The 16,220-nt window shown below is 35.8% G+C and overlaps 1 protein-coding gene across 1 annotated transcript; it reads right to left on the bottom strand.

Annotated features, from left to right (window-relative positions):
• Nucleotides 1-3,259: 3,259 nt before the first annotated feature.
• On the bottom strand, nucleotides 3,260-14,556 carry LOC143601319 (uncharacterized). The gene is made up of 12 exons (XM_077078764.1): nucleotides 14,362-14,556; nucleotides 14,197-14,279; nucleotides 14,058-14,066; nucleotides 13,866-13,954; nucleotides 12,076-12,149; nucleotides 11,922-11,972; nucleotides 11,647-11,723; nucleotides 10,529-11,064; nucleotides 7,883-8,022; nucleotides 6,841-7,259; nucleotides 6,653-6,789; nucleotides 3,260-3,268 (listed from the first exon to the last, which is right to left on the bottom strand). Exons 1-12 carry the CDS (start codon nucleotides 14,514-14,516, stop codon nucleotides 3,260-3,262), a joined length of 1,779 nt encoding a protein of 592 aa, XP_076934879.1. The 5' UTR covers nucleotides 14,517-14,556.
• Between the last annotated feature and the right edge of the window lie 1,664 nt (nucleotides 14,557-16,220).

Raw genomic sequence — 16,220 nt, 5'->3', positions numbered from 1 at the left:
AAAAAGAGGTCGAGGTGGGTGTAACTACAAGTCCTTCAAAGGTTGTGACCCACCAAAGCTAACTTGTTTAGGAGACGCAATAGCTGCTCTCCAATGGATAACCGCAATGGATAAATTTATCCGAATTAGCGAGTGTCTTCCCGACCGAGCTGTGGGCTATGCTACCCAATCTTTCGGTGATGAAGAAATGTACTGGTGGGAATCGGTTGAGCAGAGGAAGAGTCGGGAAGAGATTAAGGCCTTGAAATGGGATGATCTGAAGGAGTTGGTGATGAAGAGGTTATGTGCTGATGCCGAGGTTGAAAGGGCTGAGATGAAGTTTCTGAACTTGAAGGCAGGAAAGATGACACACCGTGAGTATACTACTGATTTCAACCGAATTTCTAGGTTAGTTCCTGATATGGTTAACACTGAGGCCAAAAGGATCAAGTGTTATGTAAAAGGGCTACCGCAGAACATCTGCACTCTAGTCAGGGCAAATAAATCTGCTACGTTTGACTCAGCATTGGAACTCGCTGAGATGGTTTATGATGACTTGGTTGTGGATGATGTTGTGGTGGGGGAGGAGAGAAAGGATAAGAAATGGGTCAATCATGCTAAGCGACCCGGTGCTCAGTTGTGGAACTCTAAAGACAAGAAACAAAAGGTGTGGGAGAAGAAGTCGTCCAAGACTTGCGGTAAGATGCACGGGGGTGAGTGTAGGTGGGGTATTGGTTCTGATACATGTCATAAGTGCGGGAAAATGCATGCTGGGGAGTGTAGAGTTGGATCAAATGTTTGCTATAAGTGTGGAAAGTCAGGCCACTATGCTCATGAGTGTAATGCCAAGCCCGCATGTTACAAGTGCGGTAAGACGGGTCATTTTGCTAGGGAATGTACCGATGGTGGAGCCGGAGGAAGCAGAAAGAAGGATTCTGGGCAAGCTAGGCCAAGGACTAGAGCCTACATGCTGACTCAAGAACAGGCCAAGAAGATTCCTAATGTTGTGACATGTACGTTTCTAGTAAACAGTATTTCTGCTTTCGTATTGTTTGATTCGGGTGCTAATAGGAGTTTCATAGCTATACCATTTAGTAAATTAGCTAAAATGAAATGTTGACGTGTGCCTGAAACCTTTATAGTAGAAACCGCTCGTGACACTTTAGTTAAAATAATGAAAATAGTTAAGGATTGTAAGATAGAGTTAGAGGGACGTGAGTTCCATGTTACCCTGTATGTGATAACCTTAGGATGGTTCGATGTAGTTTTGGGAATGGATTAGTTATATGAGTTTGAAGCTCAGATAGTGTGTAAGAGAAGGATAATAAGGTTAAAGTTCTTGGATGGTAGTGCGGTGACGGTTTATGGTGATAAAGAAAGTTCAGGGCTTAATGTCATTTCGATGATAAAAGTCGAAGGTTTGTTAAGGCGAGGGTGCGGTGCCTACCTGGCATATATTGCCAAAGCTACAGCCGAGACGAAAGAAATGAAAGATGTTCCTATAGTGTGCGACTACCCAGAAGTAGTTCCAGAGGATCTTCCAGGGTTTCCACCGGAGTGAGAGATAGAATTTCAGATAGATTTAATACCAGGAGCCCAGCCCTTCGCGAAAGCACCTTACCGACTAGCGCCGTCCAAGATGAAAGAATTGATGTCTAAGCTACAATAACTCCTCGATAAGGTTTTATAAGACCAAGTGTTTCCCCATGGGGTGCGCCGGTATTATTTGTTAAGAATAAGGATGGGAGTATGAGAATGTGCATAGATAATCGTGAGTTGAACAAGCTTACGGTGAAGAATAGATATCCGCTGTCACGGATTGATGATTTGTTTCACAAACTACAAGGCTCGAGTTGGTTCTCTCGAATAGATCTCAGATCAGGTTATCATCAGCTAAAAGTGAAAGAGACAGACATCCCTAAAACAGCGTTCCAGACGAGATATGGACACTACGAGTTCCTCGTGATGTCATACGGTCTAACGAATGCTCCCGCAACATTTATGGACATGATGAATAGGGTGTGTTGGCCGATGTTGGATAAGTCAGTTATCGTTATCATTGACGATATATTGATTTATTCAAAGAGCGAGTCTGATCATGCTAAGCATCTGAGAGAAGTATTGGAGACTCTGAAGAAAGAAAAGTTAAACGCTAAGTTTTCAAAGTGCGCCTTCTAGTTGCGTGAAGTGCAGTTCCTAGGTCACGTGATTAATTCGGAAGGGATTACCGTGGACCCGGCTAACATTGAGGCAATAACGAATTGGAAGACTTTGCAGAACCCGACCGATATACGAAGCTTCTTAGGGTTGGTTGGCTATTACAGGAGATTCATCGAAGATAGTTGCACCGTTGACCGGAATGACCTGGAAGTCGGTAGTATTCAGTTGGGGTAAATTTCAAGAGGAGGCTTTTGAGGAATTGAAGAAAAGACTCACACAAGCTCCAACCTTTGCTTTACCCAATGGTGACGAGGATTTGGTTGTTTGTACTGATGTTTCGCATCGTGGGTTAGATTGAGTGTTAATGAAACGAGGAAAAGTGATAGCTTATGCGTCACGACAGTTGAAGGTTCACGAGAGTACCTACCCGACGCATGATTTGGAGCTAGCAGCAGTAGTGCATGCTCTCAAGATATGGAGACATTACCTGTATGGTACTAAGTGTACTATTTACACAGATCACTAAAGTTTAAAGTACTTCTTCGAGCAGAAAGAATTCAACATGAGGCAGAGAAGATGGTTAGAACTGATAAAAGACTACGACTGCGATATAAAGTGCTATCCTGGTAAGGCTAATGTGGTTGCCGATGCGCTAAGTCGTAAGAATAAAGAAGTCATTGCAACACTGAAGTCATATTAATTGATTATGAACTCTAGTCTTTTCGAAGAAATATCAAGGTGCAGATGGAAGTGATGGTAGATGAAGGACTAGTGAAGAAGTAACCGGTTTACGGTCAGCAAGACGAGTTGATGGAAAACACTCATGGTGTTAAGACTAGGTTTGGCCTTATGTGGATTCCATGCCATAGAAATCTTAGAGGTCGAATCTTATATGAAGCTCATAAGTCAAGATATTCAATCCATCTGGGATCCAATAAGATGTATCAAGACTTGAAGAGAGACTACTGGTGGCCGAGCATGAAGAATGATGTAGTAGATTATGTCATTAAGTGCCTAACTTGCTTGCAAGTCAAGGTTGAGCACCAGAAACTTTATGGGAAGATGCAGCCATTGGAGATACCAGAATGGAAATGGGAACACATCACCATGGATTTGATAACTAAGCTACCTAGTACAGGTAAGCATCATTATATCATTTGGGTGATTGTGGACCGTTTGACGAAAAGTGCTCACTTTCTGCCTAGACGAGAGGCTATCTCATCAGAAACGTTAGCAAGTTTGCTCATAAAAGAGGTTGTGACTAAGCATGGGTTACCACTGTCGATCGTGTTCGATAGAGATACTCGTTTTACTTCAAGATTCTGGAAGAAGTTCCATGAAGCCATGGGAACAAGATTGAACATTAGTACGACGTATCATCCTCAAACAGATGGACAATCTGAAAGGACGATCCAAACCCTTGAGGACATGCTACGTGCTTGTATTTTAGACGTTGGAGGGAGTTGGGATGATCATCTGCATTTGGCAGAGTTCTCCTATAACAATAGCTACCACTTAAGCATTGGTATGCCACCGTTCGAGATGTTGTACGGAAGACGTTGTAGAACTCCTGCATGTTGGGGAGAGATTGGTCAGAAAGAGATGGGAAGCCTAGAGGTTGTGCATGAAACTTCTTCAAATTTTGATCAGATCAAGGCAAGGATGAAAGATGCTCAAGACCGTCAGAAGTCGTATGCCGATAAGCGGTGACGACCGATCGAGTTTAACGTTGGTGACATGTGATACTCAAGGTCTCGTCTTGGAAGGGAATTATTCATTTTAGGAAGAGAGGAAAATTGAGTCCGAGGTACATTGGACCGTTTAAGATTATGGATCGCGTGGGTGAAGTAGCTTATAAGCTAGATTTACCCGAAGAGTTAGAAAGAATTCATTCAACCTTCCATGTTTTTCATCTGAGGAAATGTATAGCTGATGACACGTCTCATGTGCCGTTGGTAGATATTGAGGTTGATGAACGGCTGAACTACAATGAACAACATGTAAAGATTGTTGACCGCAAGGAAAAGCAACTTCGTCACAAGGTTATACTCTTAGTGAAAATGATATGGAAGCATCACAAAGGATTAGACGCTACTTGGGAAGTTGAAGAATAGATGCGCAAGTTTTACCCATGTTTGTTTTAGTAATAGTTAGGTTTTGGGGACGAAACCACTTTAAGGAGGGAAGACTTGTAACATCCTAAATATTATATTAATAAATAAGGGAAATTATGTTTATATGAATGAGTGTTAATATTTAATAAGTATTAAATATAATAAAAGAGTACGGACTTGGGTGGGGAAAGATGAAATAAGGGATGGGATGGGTCTTAGGTCCATGGGCTTAAGAGGGTATAAATACCCCTTAAACCTCTTTAAAACCCTAAATTCCTCATTCTCATCTTCCTAGCCTCCTTACACACTCAAAACACACACACAAACATTCTCCCTTACGGACGTGACCAAGGAGAAGGGTTCAAGACCAAAACCATCTTTAATACTTGAAGATCTTGGCTATACAAGCAAGATACAAGATCCTTGTGAAATATCAAAGCTAACCGTAACCTAGAAACGTTAAAAGGTATGTTCTTTACATATAAAGGTTATGTTTTTATGAACGGTTTGCCTAGAACTTAGCCCTAGAGTAGATCGAGTATAGATGAACCATAAAAATGCAAACTTGATGTTTAAAATAGACTTAACGAACTCATGGACATATACGGCGCATATGAAGAAACCCTAGAACTAACCCAAGAACGTTTAAATGATAAAGGTTCAAGCTTTACGTATGGACGGGCTAGGTCTTAGCCGAAAATGGTTATGGAAACGTTTGTGGGATAATATAATACGAAAATAGGGGTATAAAGTTTAAAAAATAATGAAATAATGATAAAAAGGAACACATGGCAACAGGTCATTCGAATACATTCCATATATTCAAATACATTAGTTATATTCGAATACAATGGGTATGTTATAATACATTGAGAAATTCGAATACAATGGACATGTTAGAATACATTGAGAATTTCGAATACAATGGGCATGTTAGAATGCATTGAGAATTTTGAATACAATGGGCATCTTAGAATACATTGAGAATTTCAAATACAATGGGCAAGTTAGAATACATTGAGCAATTCGAATACAATGGGCATGTTAGAATACATTGAGCAATTCGAATACAATGGACACATTAGAATACATTGAGACATTCGAATACAATGGGCATATTATCATACATTGAAACATTCGAATACAATGGACACATTAGAATACATTGAAAGATTCGAATACAATAGACATATTAGAATACATTGAAAGATTCGAATACAATATGATCATTAAAATACAATATGATCATTCGAATACAATATGATCATTAGAATACATTTGGATCATTAGAATACAAATGTATTCCAATCACAAGCCATTAGAATACAAATGTATGCTAACGCAAATGTATTCTAATACCATTCAAATATAAGATATTCAAATACAATGCTATTAGAATAGACCAGACTTAACCATTTCTGCTGAAACCTAAAGAAATAGTATAGGATTATGAAGTTGATACGTGCAATTGATGTACAGCTAGTTGTGCTCAATTGAAGAAAGGAATCACTATTAACTCTGAAAGAAACCGTAGACAGGTGAGTTTCTAGCCCCATTTCCTTGGTTTTTTTTGGGTTGTGTGCATACTCAATGTGAATGTTAATACACTTACCTTAAATGGTAAGTGTATTTCTTAATGATGAATGTGATAGTTATGTTTATATTGTGAATGAATGCTTGACAGTAGTTGAACGATCTTCGGATATTGCACGTATTGTTAATGAACGTATAGTGTAGTAAGTATGAAATGAGTATGTGAAATAAAGTATGTATGTATATTGTATGTATGATATTATGAAGAGTATGTTGAAAGTTATATTGTTAATGACAAAGAAAGGTAATGTGTGGTTGTATGGTAATGAAAGGGAACTTGGCCCTAATAATACTCGAGGATAGAGGGAACCAAACCCTATTAAAATTCGAGGCAAGAGGGAACTGAACCCTAATAATATTCGAGGCAAGAGGGAACCGGACCCTAACAATACTCGAGGAAAGTAGGGCGTAATGCTCTTTAAAACGTAAGGTATTATAATGAAAGAAAGAAAGTATGAACGTAAGTAAGTGTATAATGAACGAATGTATGAAACTATAAAGTATGAACGAAAGTATGTAATTATGAATATGTTGTATGCTGTATGATTAACTAGAACTCACTCAGCGTAGCTGACTTTTAGTATGCACGCATATGAGTAGAATGAGGCAGCTGGCTTGAGCGGGGCACGTGGCAGATGAATAAAAGACTGGCATCTGAAGACTCAAGAAGTTTTTATGTTTAGTAATGTTTGTTTATGAAGTCATATGTAATGTTTAATGAAAGTTTTATATTACGCGAAAGTTTTAATTAACTCTGATATTTAGAACTGTGTTTATAAGTAAATCCAACGTTCAATGTAGGGCACCAGTGACGGGGCCTTACACTTCATTGCCATTGCAATCTGACATTGACTAGCAGTACCAATAGCTTCATCTAATATGCCATGAATGTTATAGATATCTTCAATGCTTGAGTTTGACGTTACATAATGTGTCCCCGAGACTCTCAAAGTAATATCATATAATGGTTTAAAAAAATGGCATAAATATTTACAAGTTTGCCAATCTTCAGTTGTAAGTTCTCCATAATCCGGTTTATCAAGTTTGATTCCAAAGACAGGCTCCTCAATATCATATCTCTGAAAAGTTTTCTCATAAGCTTGTGCAACTTTCAACATAAGGTAAGTGGAGTTCCATATAGTTGCTACGTCTAAAACTAGGTGATTCGTTGTATCGGCATTAACAATCTTAGCAAACTTGTCGAATATGTCAATCCTTGATGGTGACCGCCTAATCCACTTAACCGCCCACCTAACTTTATCAACTGACTTACTAACCAGTTTAATTTCATCTTGGACAACTATGTTTATAATATGTGCAGCACACCTAATGTGTGTCCATTTAGCATTTAAAAGACACTTATTGGAATTTTGGAATACCCTTTTCAAAAAGTCTATTGCAGCATCATTTGCACTAGCATTATCAACCGAAACCGTTAATTATATTTTCTATTCCCCATTTATTTAAACAATTTTCAACCGTTTTCCCAATATCTACACCACAATGATTCTCTTGGGTACAAAAGGTTAAGACTTTACTCCTTAACTTCCACTCGTTATCTACGAAGTGGGCGGTGATACACATGAAACTGGATTGTTGATTAGAAGTCCATGTGTCTGTAGTCATACAAATCCTACCAACATTCTTTTTAATAAAATCACGGACTTTTGTTTTTTCTTCTTGAAACATATAATATATGTCTTTTGTAATTGTACTTCTACAATGAACTTTAAAGAATGGTTGACATAGGCTCATAAAATACCTAAAACCCTTCATTTCCACAAACTATGACAATTCATCGACTATTATCATATAGGCTAGGCCATTTCTAATGGTTTTTTTATCAAACTTCCATGTGGTCATTTTATTTTCAGCCCCAAATGCAATTTATGTTTGACCACAACTCTTTTTAGCTACGGTTCACATTTGTTAAATGGTTGCTAAGATTACACGTACCTTGAGTTTTTGACGCACACTTGTATGAATGATTACAATGCATACATCTTGCTCTTTGATCCCCGTTTACATCTTTGTACTTTTCAAAATCATTCCACACTTTGGATCTTGTTTGATAAATTTTAGGTTTCTTCATAGTTGGCTGAGTTGGTGGAGTCTCATCATCATTGCTATCAAGATCAATCCTTTGTTCTTCAGCCGCATCGAATGTTCCAGACATCTGTAACAAAATAAATAAATATTAAAATATTAATATTTTCAGGTTTTTCAAATTTTAGAAACTGAACATGCTCCCATATACCAAAAAAATGTATTGTCCAATACTCACTATGAATAAAATAAGTAAATATATTTCAACTACATCATCATGTTTACTAGGGGTGTTCACGGTCTGATTTTCGCGGTTTTTTGGGTCAAACCGTAAACCAAATCGTTTGTAATTGTTTTTATTTTTGTAAACCAAAACCAAACCGTATAATTCTTAAACCGAACCAGAACAAACCGTTAGTAACGGTTTGGTTTCGCGGTTTGGCCTCGTTGGGTTTTTATACAAGATGTCCAAAATAAACGATTTCTAACAAACAATTAAAAGAACCTAGATACATAAGCAATTTCAAAAGGAAGATAACAGTTTCTATGTGAGTCACATAACACAATCTATGGACATTTATAAGTAATTTATAATGATTTCATAAAACGAGCATATGAGAATTACTATGTTAGAAACCCACGACTTTAAAAACACACTAAAGTTACTAAATTGAGAACAAAATAAGCAGGTTAGCTTACTTTTGATTTGTTTAAAGTTAACTGAAGTTAAAACAGTTTTTATTGAATAGTATATCAACAAGAAACACACAAAAGCTCTAATTTTAATTGATTCAATTCAACAAGAAATAACCACACTACTGAGTTGGATTTTAGATAAGTTGTATTCGTTCATATAAAATCAGCTAACATCAATTTAACATCGATCGAGCGTACCTTTTGCAAACTCTTTAATTGGAACTTTGAAGTTTCTATTGCATGGTGAAGAACAGAGTGTGCCGCATGCATATACTATTATTCTCCTTTGAATTGTATTATTGGTATAATAGGTAAAGATTCATACTTAGAAAATTTCAGGATTTCAAATCGCTACTTTCTCGGGTTAATCTGGTTAACCCGAATTGAGGAAATCATATCCAAAAACCAACCTGAACTATTGCAATCGGGTTCGGGTTACGCGGTATCTCGGGTTCAGGTTATGCGGTTTGGATATTCGGGTCGGGTTGGGTTCTCGGGTTCGGGTGAAAATTGACAGGCCTAGTGATTAGGATAAGATTTTGCAAAAGGTTGTGGAATGCATGCGCATGCTTCACTGTTTATAGTGAAGCCATGCAAGTCTTCCTATTCATTATAACGGCACAATGGGTTAAACTTTACAAATTGTCTCGAGCCCAAACATACAACATACATTTGAAAACCAACAATATACATCATGATATAACATTATAACCGAACAAATACAAAAGATTTGACAAAACAAAATGGGCTCTACCTAGAACACGGATCTATAACAACTAGATATGCAATCAGGATTACCAATACCCGGACTATTTTTATCCCTTAATACACATTCTATCTTATCTTCCAAAACTGAAATCAAATTCCTCAATGAGTCTATGGCTAGACGCGAGTACGCATTAATGTAAGTGGGAATAGAATCAGATTTATTAATTACTTGTGTGCAGAGTGGTGGAGTTCACTTGTGTATTACTGTATTTAATTATTTATCACCTTTTTTACTTATGTGATAAAAGATAACTTTAGAATCTGTATTCAACAAATTAACAAGAATATGTTGCCCGACGTACAGTTGAATGCATAAATTAACTTATGATCAGATCAAAATATTCTCAAGAAAACAATAACTGTATGATTCGGACAAGATTTACGATGGTTTATTGTCATGCCCGTAAAATATGGACGACCAGAAATTTTATAAAAGAAGAGAATAACAAGCAGCTATACTCATAAGTACATACACCACACAGTTACAAAAGCACCAAATTACACACTCACCCTACTACAAGATCTTGCAACAAGAACGAGCACCATAAATCCCATCCTAATCCCGCCATTTAACACCTATATTCTTGACCCATAAGAACAAGAGTCTTTTAATGTCTTCCTTTATCCTATTCACCGAAATTCGAGTTTTATTAAAGAGTGATTCGTTTCTTGCCTTCCACGAACACCAACAAATTATGATATATATGTGATACATATATAATATATATATATATATATATATACAACTGTAAATTAAAATTTAACTCCTCTATTGAACAATTATATATAACTTGTCTGTAAAATAGGAGAAAAAAACAAATAAACCTGTACATGCATGAATATAAATTTTATTATCAATAGATAGGAATGATAAATTACATCATTTGACTATTTTAGTTTTATCTACAAAAAATGCCAGAACAAATTAGTGACCTAATTATGGATTTCTTCCCTCTTCATAAAAAAAATACTCCAATATTTTTCTATAGGGTACTAAACATTCCATTATTATTAGCTCGCATGCAAATTCATGATTTGACATGAAAATACGCAAAAATAAAAAAATTAATACTCAATTTAAGTTACAGTAGTTTCCAAAGTCGAATTGTCGAAAGAGGCAGGTGTAATAGGAATTTAGAGCAGTTGGATTACTTGTGAAAGTCAGAATGCACCATATTGTTCATGAAACTTAAATCACCAAAAATAAAGTCATCACCACCATTGTAGCCTGCACCGAAATCCTGGTTCTCGAAAATTTCATCGGGGAAGTTGTTGCATGGTGGTGCTACGGTTGGATCCGTAGACGATGAGGTGAACTCAACCGCACTAGTCATCTCCATCATTTCTTTGAACTTAGAAGACTGTAACAGGAGTCCTAGGGCTGAGGTGGCAGTAGGTGACCGGGAGGAATATGTGATTGTGGCCGGCACGGTCGGTGATACCACGGACAACGGTGATTTAGATTGGTGGGTTTCATGGTGGTTGGGGAGGTACTGTTGTCCAATGTTATCAAGGCTAGTGCTTGGTGGTAAAGTGGCATTAACAATTTCGATATTAGGGTTAATTTGTGGTGGGTCAACGTTGGTGCTATTGTTGTCTGGCCTTAGCCATTTGATGTAGCGACTGAGGTCAAAGTTTGTGACTGCGTTAAGTCCACGATACTCGATTGCTGCCATGTCGTATGCAACCGCAGCTTCTTCTTGTGTGGCTGCGAATATATATATATATACATATTCAATTAGTCAAGGCTGAGGTTTTATATCCTAAAACTATAAAGGAATTGCACTTATAAATATAATATTAAATATTTGCCTGTTAGTGAGCGGATAACAGCTTATGATAAGCTCATAATGTTAAAATATTTAGCATCATTCAACGTAACACATTAACTAATTATCAGATGGAGGTTGCCAAACCGCGTCAAGTTATTTAATATTGTCATGCCAAACATCATCGGAAGTTACCTGGAAACTGTTACAAGTTATATTTATTTGCAGTTTATTATAGAAAATAATATAGTATTGTTTATTTGAAACATCACTTGCTGTACGTTAAGTGAGACATAAATTATAATCAACGTTTTTAAACACAATGCTTGGCATCCAAGCCCCCTCACAATAGCACGTCATCGCCACATTAAAAATGGGGCGTACTTCAAGAAAATGAGGATGTAGGTTCAAACTTTACTGATTGCAGGCATATGCATGGTCATTTTAGATTGTGTGTGTTTGTGTGTCAACGTTAAAGAAAAGGTAATATGCCATTAAATAGTTACACATTGATAACTTACCATATGTTCCGAGATAAAGATATTTGTTACCAAAAACTCGACCAATTCGTGCTTCCCATCTTCCATTGTGATGATGCCTGTTTGTCAAGTGTCAACATGTCAAACGTTGGAAACAAATAAATCATAAATAATTAATTAACAGTTAGTTAAATATAAATAAATTTATTTATTTGGATCATGTACTTTCTTATTAAATATAAATAATTTAATATTAGAGTTGGATCATGTACTTTTATTCATTTATTTGTTTAAAGGCAGATTAAACGGGAAATTACCTTGCAACTCCTCTATATTTTGAAACTCCTCGAGAAAATCCGCTGCTTTTTCTACATTTTTGAATATTATACAAATATACACGTAAGAGAATTTAACATAAATGTTTATGACGTCATTCAGGTTTTTTTTCAACGAATTTATTGACAAATATACCTTCTTAGTGATCCAATGTACTCCTCTCTTGATTGACTTTCCAATTGTTTGAGTTCCTCATGGTATGTCACTAACTGTAAAATACAGAAGTATATATATAACTCACGGAGAAGATTTCAAAAGAAGAAGCAGAGGTAGTTTTTTATAAAAGTAATTTTTTTATTGTATGTATAATCAAACTATTAGACCAAGAGTAATGGGCAAGTATTTGAGACGATCCCGCCCCTCCATGCGATAAATGGAGCGAGACTATAACTTATTAAATAGTTACATGATAACCCCTTTATTCTAAACCAACAACTCCACAAAGTTTTAATGACCATAACTCTTTTACATATTAATATTCTTTTTAAATAATTACACTATAAAAACGAGCATTTTATTCTCTTTAATTTAAGTATGATATTGCTATACTTTTAAAAAATTTAAAAATGCAATTAGAGCCGCAACGGGTCTGGTGGGCTTGGGTCATGTTTCAGATCGAGTTACCCGTTCATCGAAGAATGGTTACACGTCCGACGCAGCATTACATGCATACTATAGTCAGACTACGTGCGTACTATAGTGAGGTCACCGCTTATGCGTTTGATGTTGTGTTTGAGCGTGTACCTCGCCGCATCACTCGGGCACCAAGCTAGTATATATATAGGGAAATGTTAACGTATAAATAAAATTAACGTGTTAAACTTGAAAATCAAGTATAGTAATTATATATACTAGTAGAGTAATTATGTAATTACATCATAGAGTAATTATCATAGAGTAATTACATAATTACTCTACTTGTATATATAATTACTTTACTTGATTCTCACGTTTAACACGTTAATTTCATTTGTATTTGATCCAAACCCTATATATATCATCGTACTCAGTATATCGCATTAATTGCAAAGTTATGGTAGGATCTGAGGAGGAAAGATGTAGACAGCCTTACCTCTACCCAATAGGGATAGAGAGGCTGCTTCCGGTGAAACCCCCGACTCGATAGTAGTTTTGCATCAAGCTTTAGACATAAGACACATAGAACTCAATCATCGAGACGTCGGCTGATTGATGTATGCACCCTTGTCTTTTAGCTATCAACGCCACCACATGATGCCTGATTAACATTCCGCCAATTTTAACGTTATTTTCACGAGATTAGTAAAATGACGTCAAAATTAGTGTAATTTCACTTTTACCCACCCAAGGGTTCACACATATATACATTATATGCGCGCACCGCAAGTATGACGATATATATATATATATATATATATATATATATATATATATATATATATATATATATATACAACAATAGAACAAAAACTCATCATTTGCTGATTGGATACCACATGACACAAAACGCTCCATTTTATAGCTCCTCCACTACACTTAGACTTATCAATTAAATATTTGATAGCATTAATATGACAGGTGTCATTTTTTATTTTACTTTAGTTGACAATACAATTTCACTCTTATTAAAGTAATAATGAAGTAAGCTTGTTTGCTCCTAATGGTATGACATATTACGCTTCAATTGTACAAATATAAGTAGATGTCACGTTATCACGACAGCGTAGTTACTTTTCAATTAGAGTTGAATTACTTTTTGTGCAAGAAAAATTAAATTTGGAAATAACACTAGTCAAGCAATCAATATAAATTATTATTGGCTTATAGTTCATAGTTTTGATTTATTAAAATCTGACGTAGCTACTTAAATCATGTACAGCAGTTATTAGGCTTTCTTTTCATTTAGTTAATCAACTTTAGGTACAAACAGAATAGTTCTTATTTACCGGAAAGTTTAAGATTGTATCGGGACCCCAATACTTGAGTGCTGCCAAGTCGTAAGCATGAGCTGCAGCATCTTCATCGTCGTACGCACCTTACAAAATTTTAAAAAATCATATAAATTTGTAACGAAAATATTGTCTGTAATAAATAGAAATAACTTTTATCCATTTATAAAAATATATAGGTAGACTTACCAAGATAAACTGTTTTTGCATCCACCAAATTATACACCATTGTGAAAATGCGTCAAGAAGAAGAACACACGTGCTTTAGTTTTAAATTTATTTTCTAGTAAACATAAATAAAAATATCTTCAAGAAATAAAAATCCAACCTTGCCGGCCTTTCTTGTTTTGAGACTCGTTCCAACAGTTCTTATCCCATAAATGAGCTTCATATCTTCCGGTCCATCGATGCCTGAAAAAAAAAAAGACTATTAGAAGTTCATATTTAAAAGTTGGAGGGAAAGAAGTAATAAGCCATAGAAAAATAACTGGACCTCGTAACACCACGATAAATTGAGCTACGTCGAGGCGGTGAATCACGAGGTACGGTTTTCCTAGTCCGTTTTGGCTTGGTCACAACTACAGAATCCGTGTTCATTTTTGTCTCCTCGGCAATCTTCATGCGTTGTTTCAGTGTTAACTTCGTCATTTAACCTGTTTTTCAAGACTGGATTAATCTATATAGAATGTCAACTTGAGAAGCTGAGATTTAATTACACTAAGTGATGGATACTAATGGTTTCTATAAAGAACTAGTGGAGAAAGGGTGTTGGACACACAGATAGCTGCCGGCTGCCTACGGCACATAACATTGGGTACTTACATTCTAATTATTTGTTTCCATGTTTTATTTTGTTGCTTATTTTGTTTGGATCATGAGCAGTGACATGAATATTACTATATTAGTTGCATACTTCATTTGATTTATTAGCTGCTATATTGATTAACTAATAAGATTTATTAGCTGCTAGAAATTAAATAATATATAGTAAAATAATAAGTAAGATTTATTAGCGGCAATGTTCAGGCATTTACAATGTTTTTGGTAGTATTAGATTGTTTATTCTTAGTTATTAGTATAAAACCGTTTCATTTAATTTGGAAATACTTTTATGATACATCTGTCAAATTAAAGGAAAAAAAAAATTCAACTTTTAAATTTCTTGTCTCATCAAACCGTTTTGTCTAAAACCTGTATGTTGTCAAAGGTTAAAATGGAAGACAAATTTGTCATCTGTTCGACATAGAAACATATATTATGAGTTACGACAAATGTTGTAAAAGGTTTATCACCATCTCATAATTTTAATTCTATAACTTTAGCAACTTTATCTATTATGCACATAACGTTTGAGAAATATCTATTGAGTTATGAAAATTGGTTTTATAGGTTTAGGGTGGACGAAGTGTCCACGGGAGGAGGTCGGTGCCGCTCGGCCATGGCGAGAACACCGCCTTATGTGGCTTGGTACCGAAAAAAGTAAACCCCAAACGGGATAGCGGGGTCGATAACGACGATTGACGACAGTTATACTAATGAATTAATAGTCAAATCTAAAGATAAATAAATAAAGTTACCCTACAAATTTAACCTTTATTCAACTATTTCCAACACAAAATTTCATCAAATTAATCTAATTCACTCTCTTTCAAAATCCTTTTAATTTTTTCAAATCACCTGCAAAATCAACAAATGGCTATGAGAGCACAACCAGTTATGTGGACTGATGATGACGAGCTTTGGCAATAACTTGGATACATGTGACGTAACCGTAACCTGAAATGTCTCAAACACTGGATTTACACATGCATAAAATGTTCTTAAACTTTAAGTTAAACAACAATACATCGGTAACATTTATTACAAACTTGTCCTTGGTTATCAAACCAATAGCAAGACTTAAACATAACCACTCAACGATACCATTAGCCGTCCGGATAACCCGTAGTAATCCAGAAATCCTTATTCCTTTACTCTTCTAATCTGATATGCATACAAATACGTCAGCTACATGCTGAGTGAGTTCAAACTTAAACTAACTGACAAATACTATAATAGTATAACAACACAGACGTGTCGAACCACAAACATAACATAGTTGTACCTGTACATGTGTGAAGCGTAGTAGCGTAACTGATAAACCTTCATGTATTGACTAAACGTAATTGAAAGGCACTGTCAATATACACCCATACAATGACCTACCAAACTGCCAGACTTTATGCTTACATGCCACTTGACGTATGCACACCAACCCCAAAACATATTTAAATAATATATAGTGGGGTCATTAGTACAGAAAAAAGATATTTTTTATAACGGTTATTTTGTGTATTTAAAACGCTCTGTAAT

The sequence above is a fragment of the Bidens hawaiensis genome, unplaced genomic scaffold (assembly GCF_021521415.1).
Source record: "Bidens hawaiensis isolate Kalapana, Puna unplaced genomic scaffold, B.hawaiensis_p1.1 tig00056055_1, whole genome shotgun sequence".
Lineage (NCBI taxonomy): Eukaryota > Viridiplantae > Streptophyta > Magnoliopsida > Asterales > Asteraceae > Bidens > Bidens hawaiensis.
The sequence above is the reverse complement of the archived record's forward strand: the minus strand, read 5'-3'. Positions and strand labels throughout refer to the sequence as shown.

What these genes read in the sequence shown, in the direction of transcription:
- LOC143601319 (XM_077078764.1), bottom strand. Translation starts at nt 14,516, where the DNA reads ATGACGAAGTTAACACTGAAACAACGCATGAAGATTGCCGAGGAGACA. An exon ending in TCTTTATCTCGGAACATATG is followed by an intron (nt 11,065 to 11,646) that starts GTAAGTTATCAA and finishes ATATATTCGCAG; the next exon opens with CCACACAAGAAGAAGCTGCG. An exon ending in AACTGAAGATTGGCAAACTT is followed by an intron (nt 6,790 to 6,840) that starts GTAAATATTTAT and finishes TTACTTTGAGAG; the next exon opens with TCTCGGGGACACATTATGTA.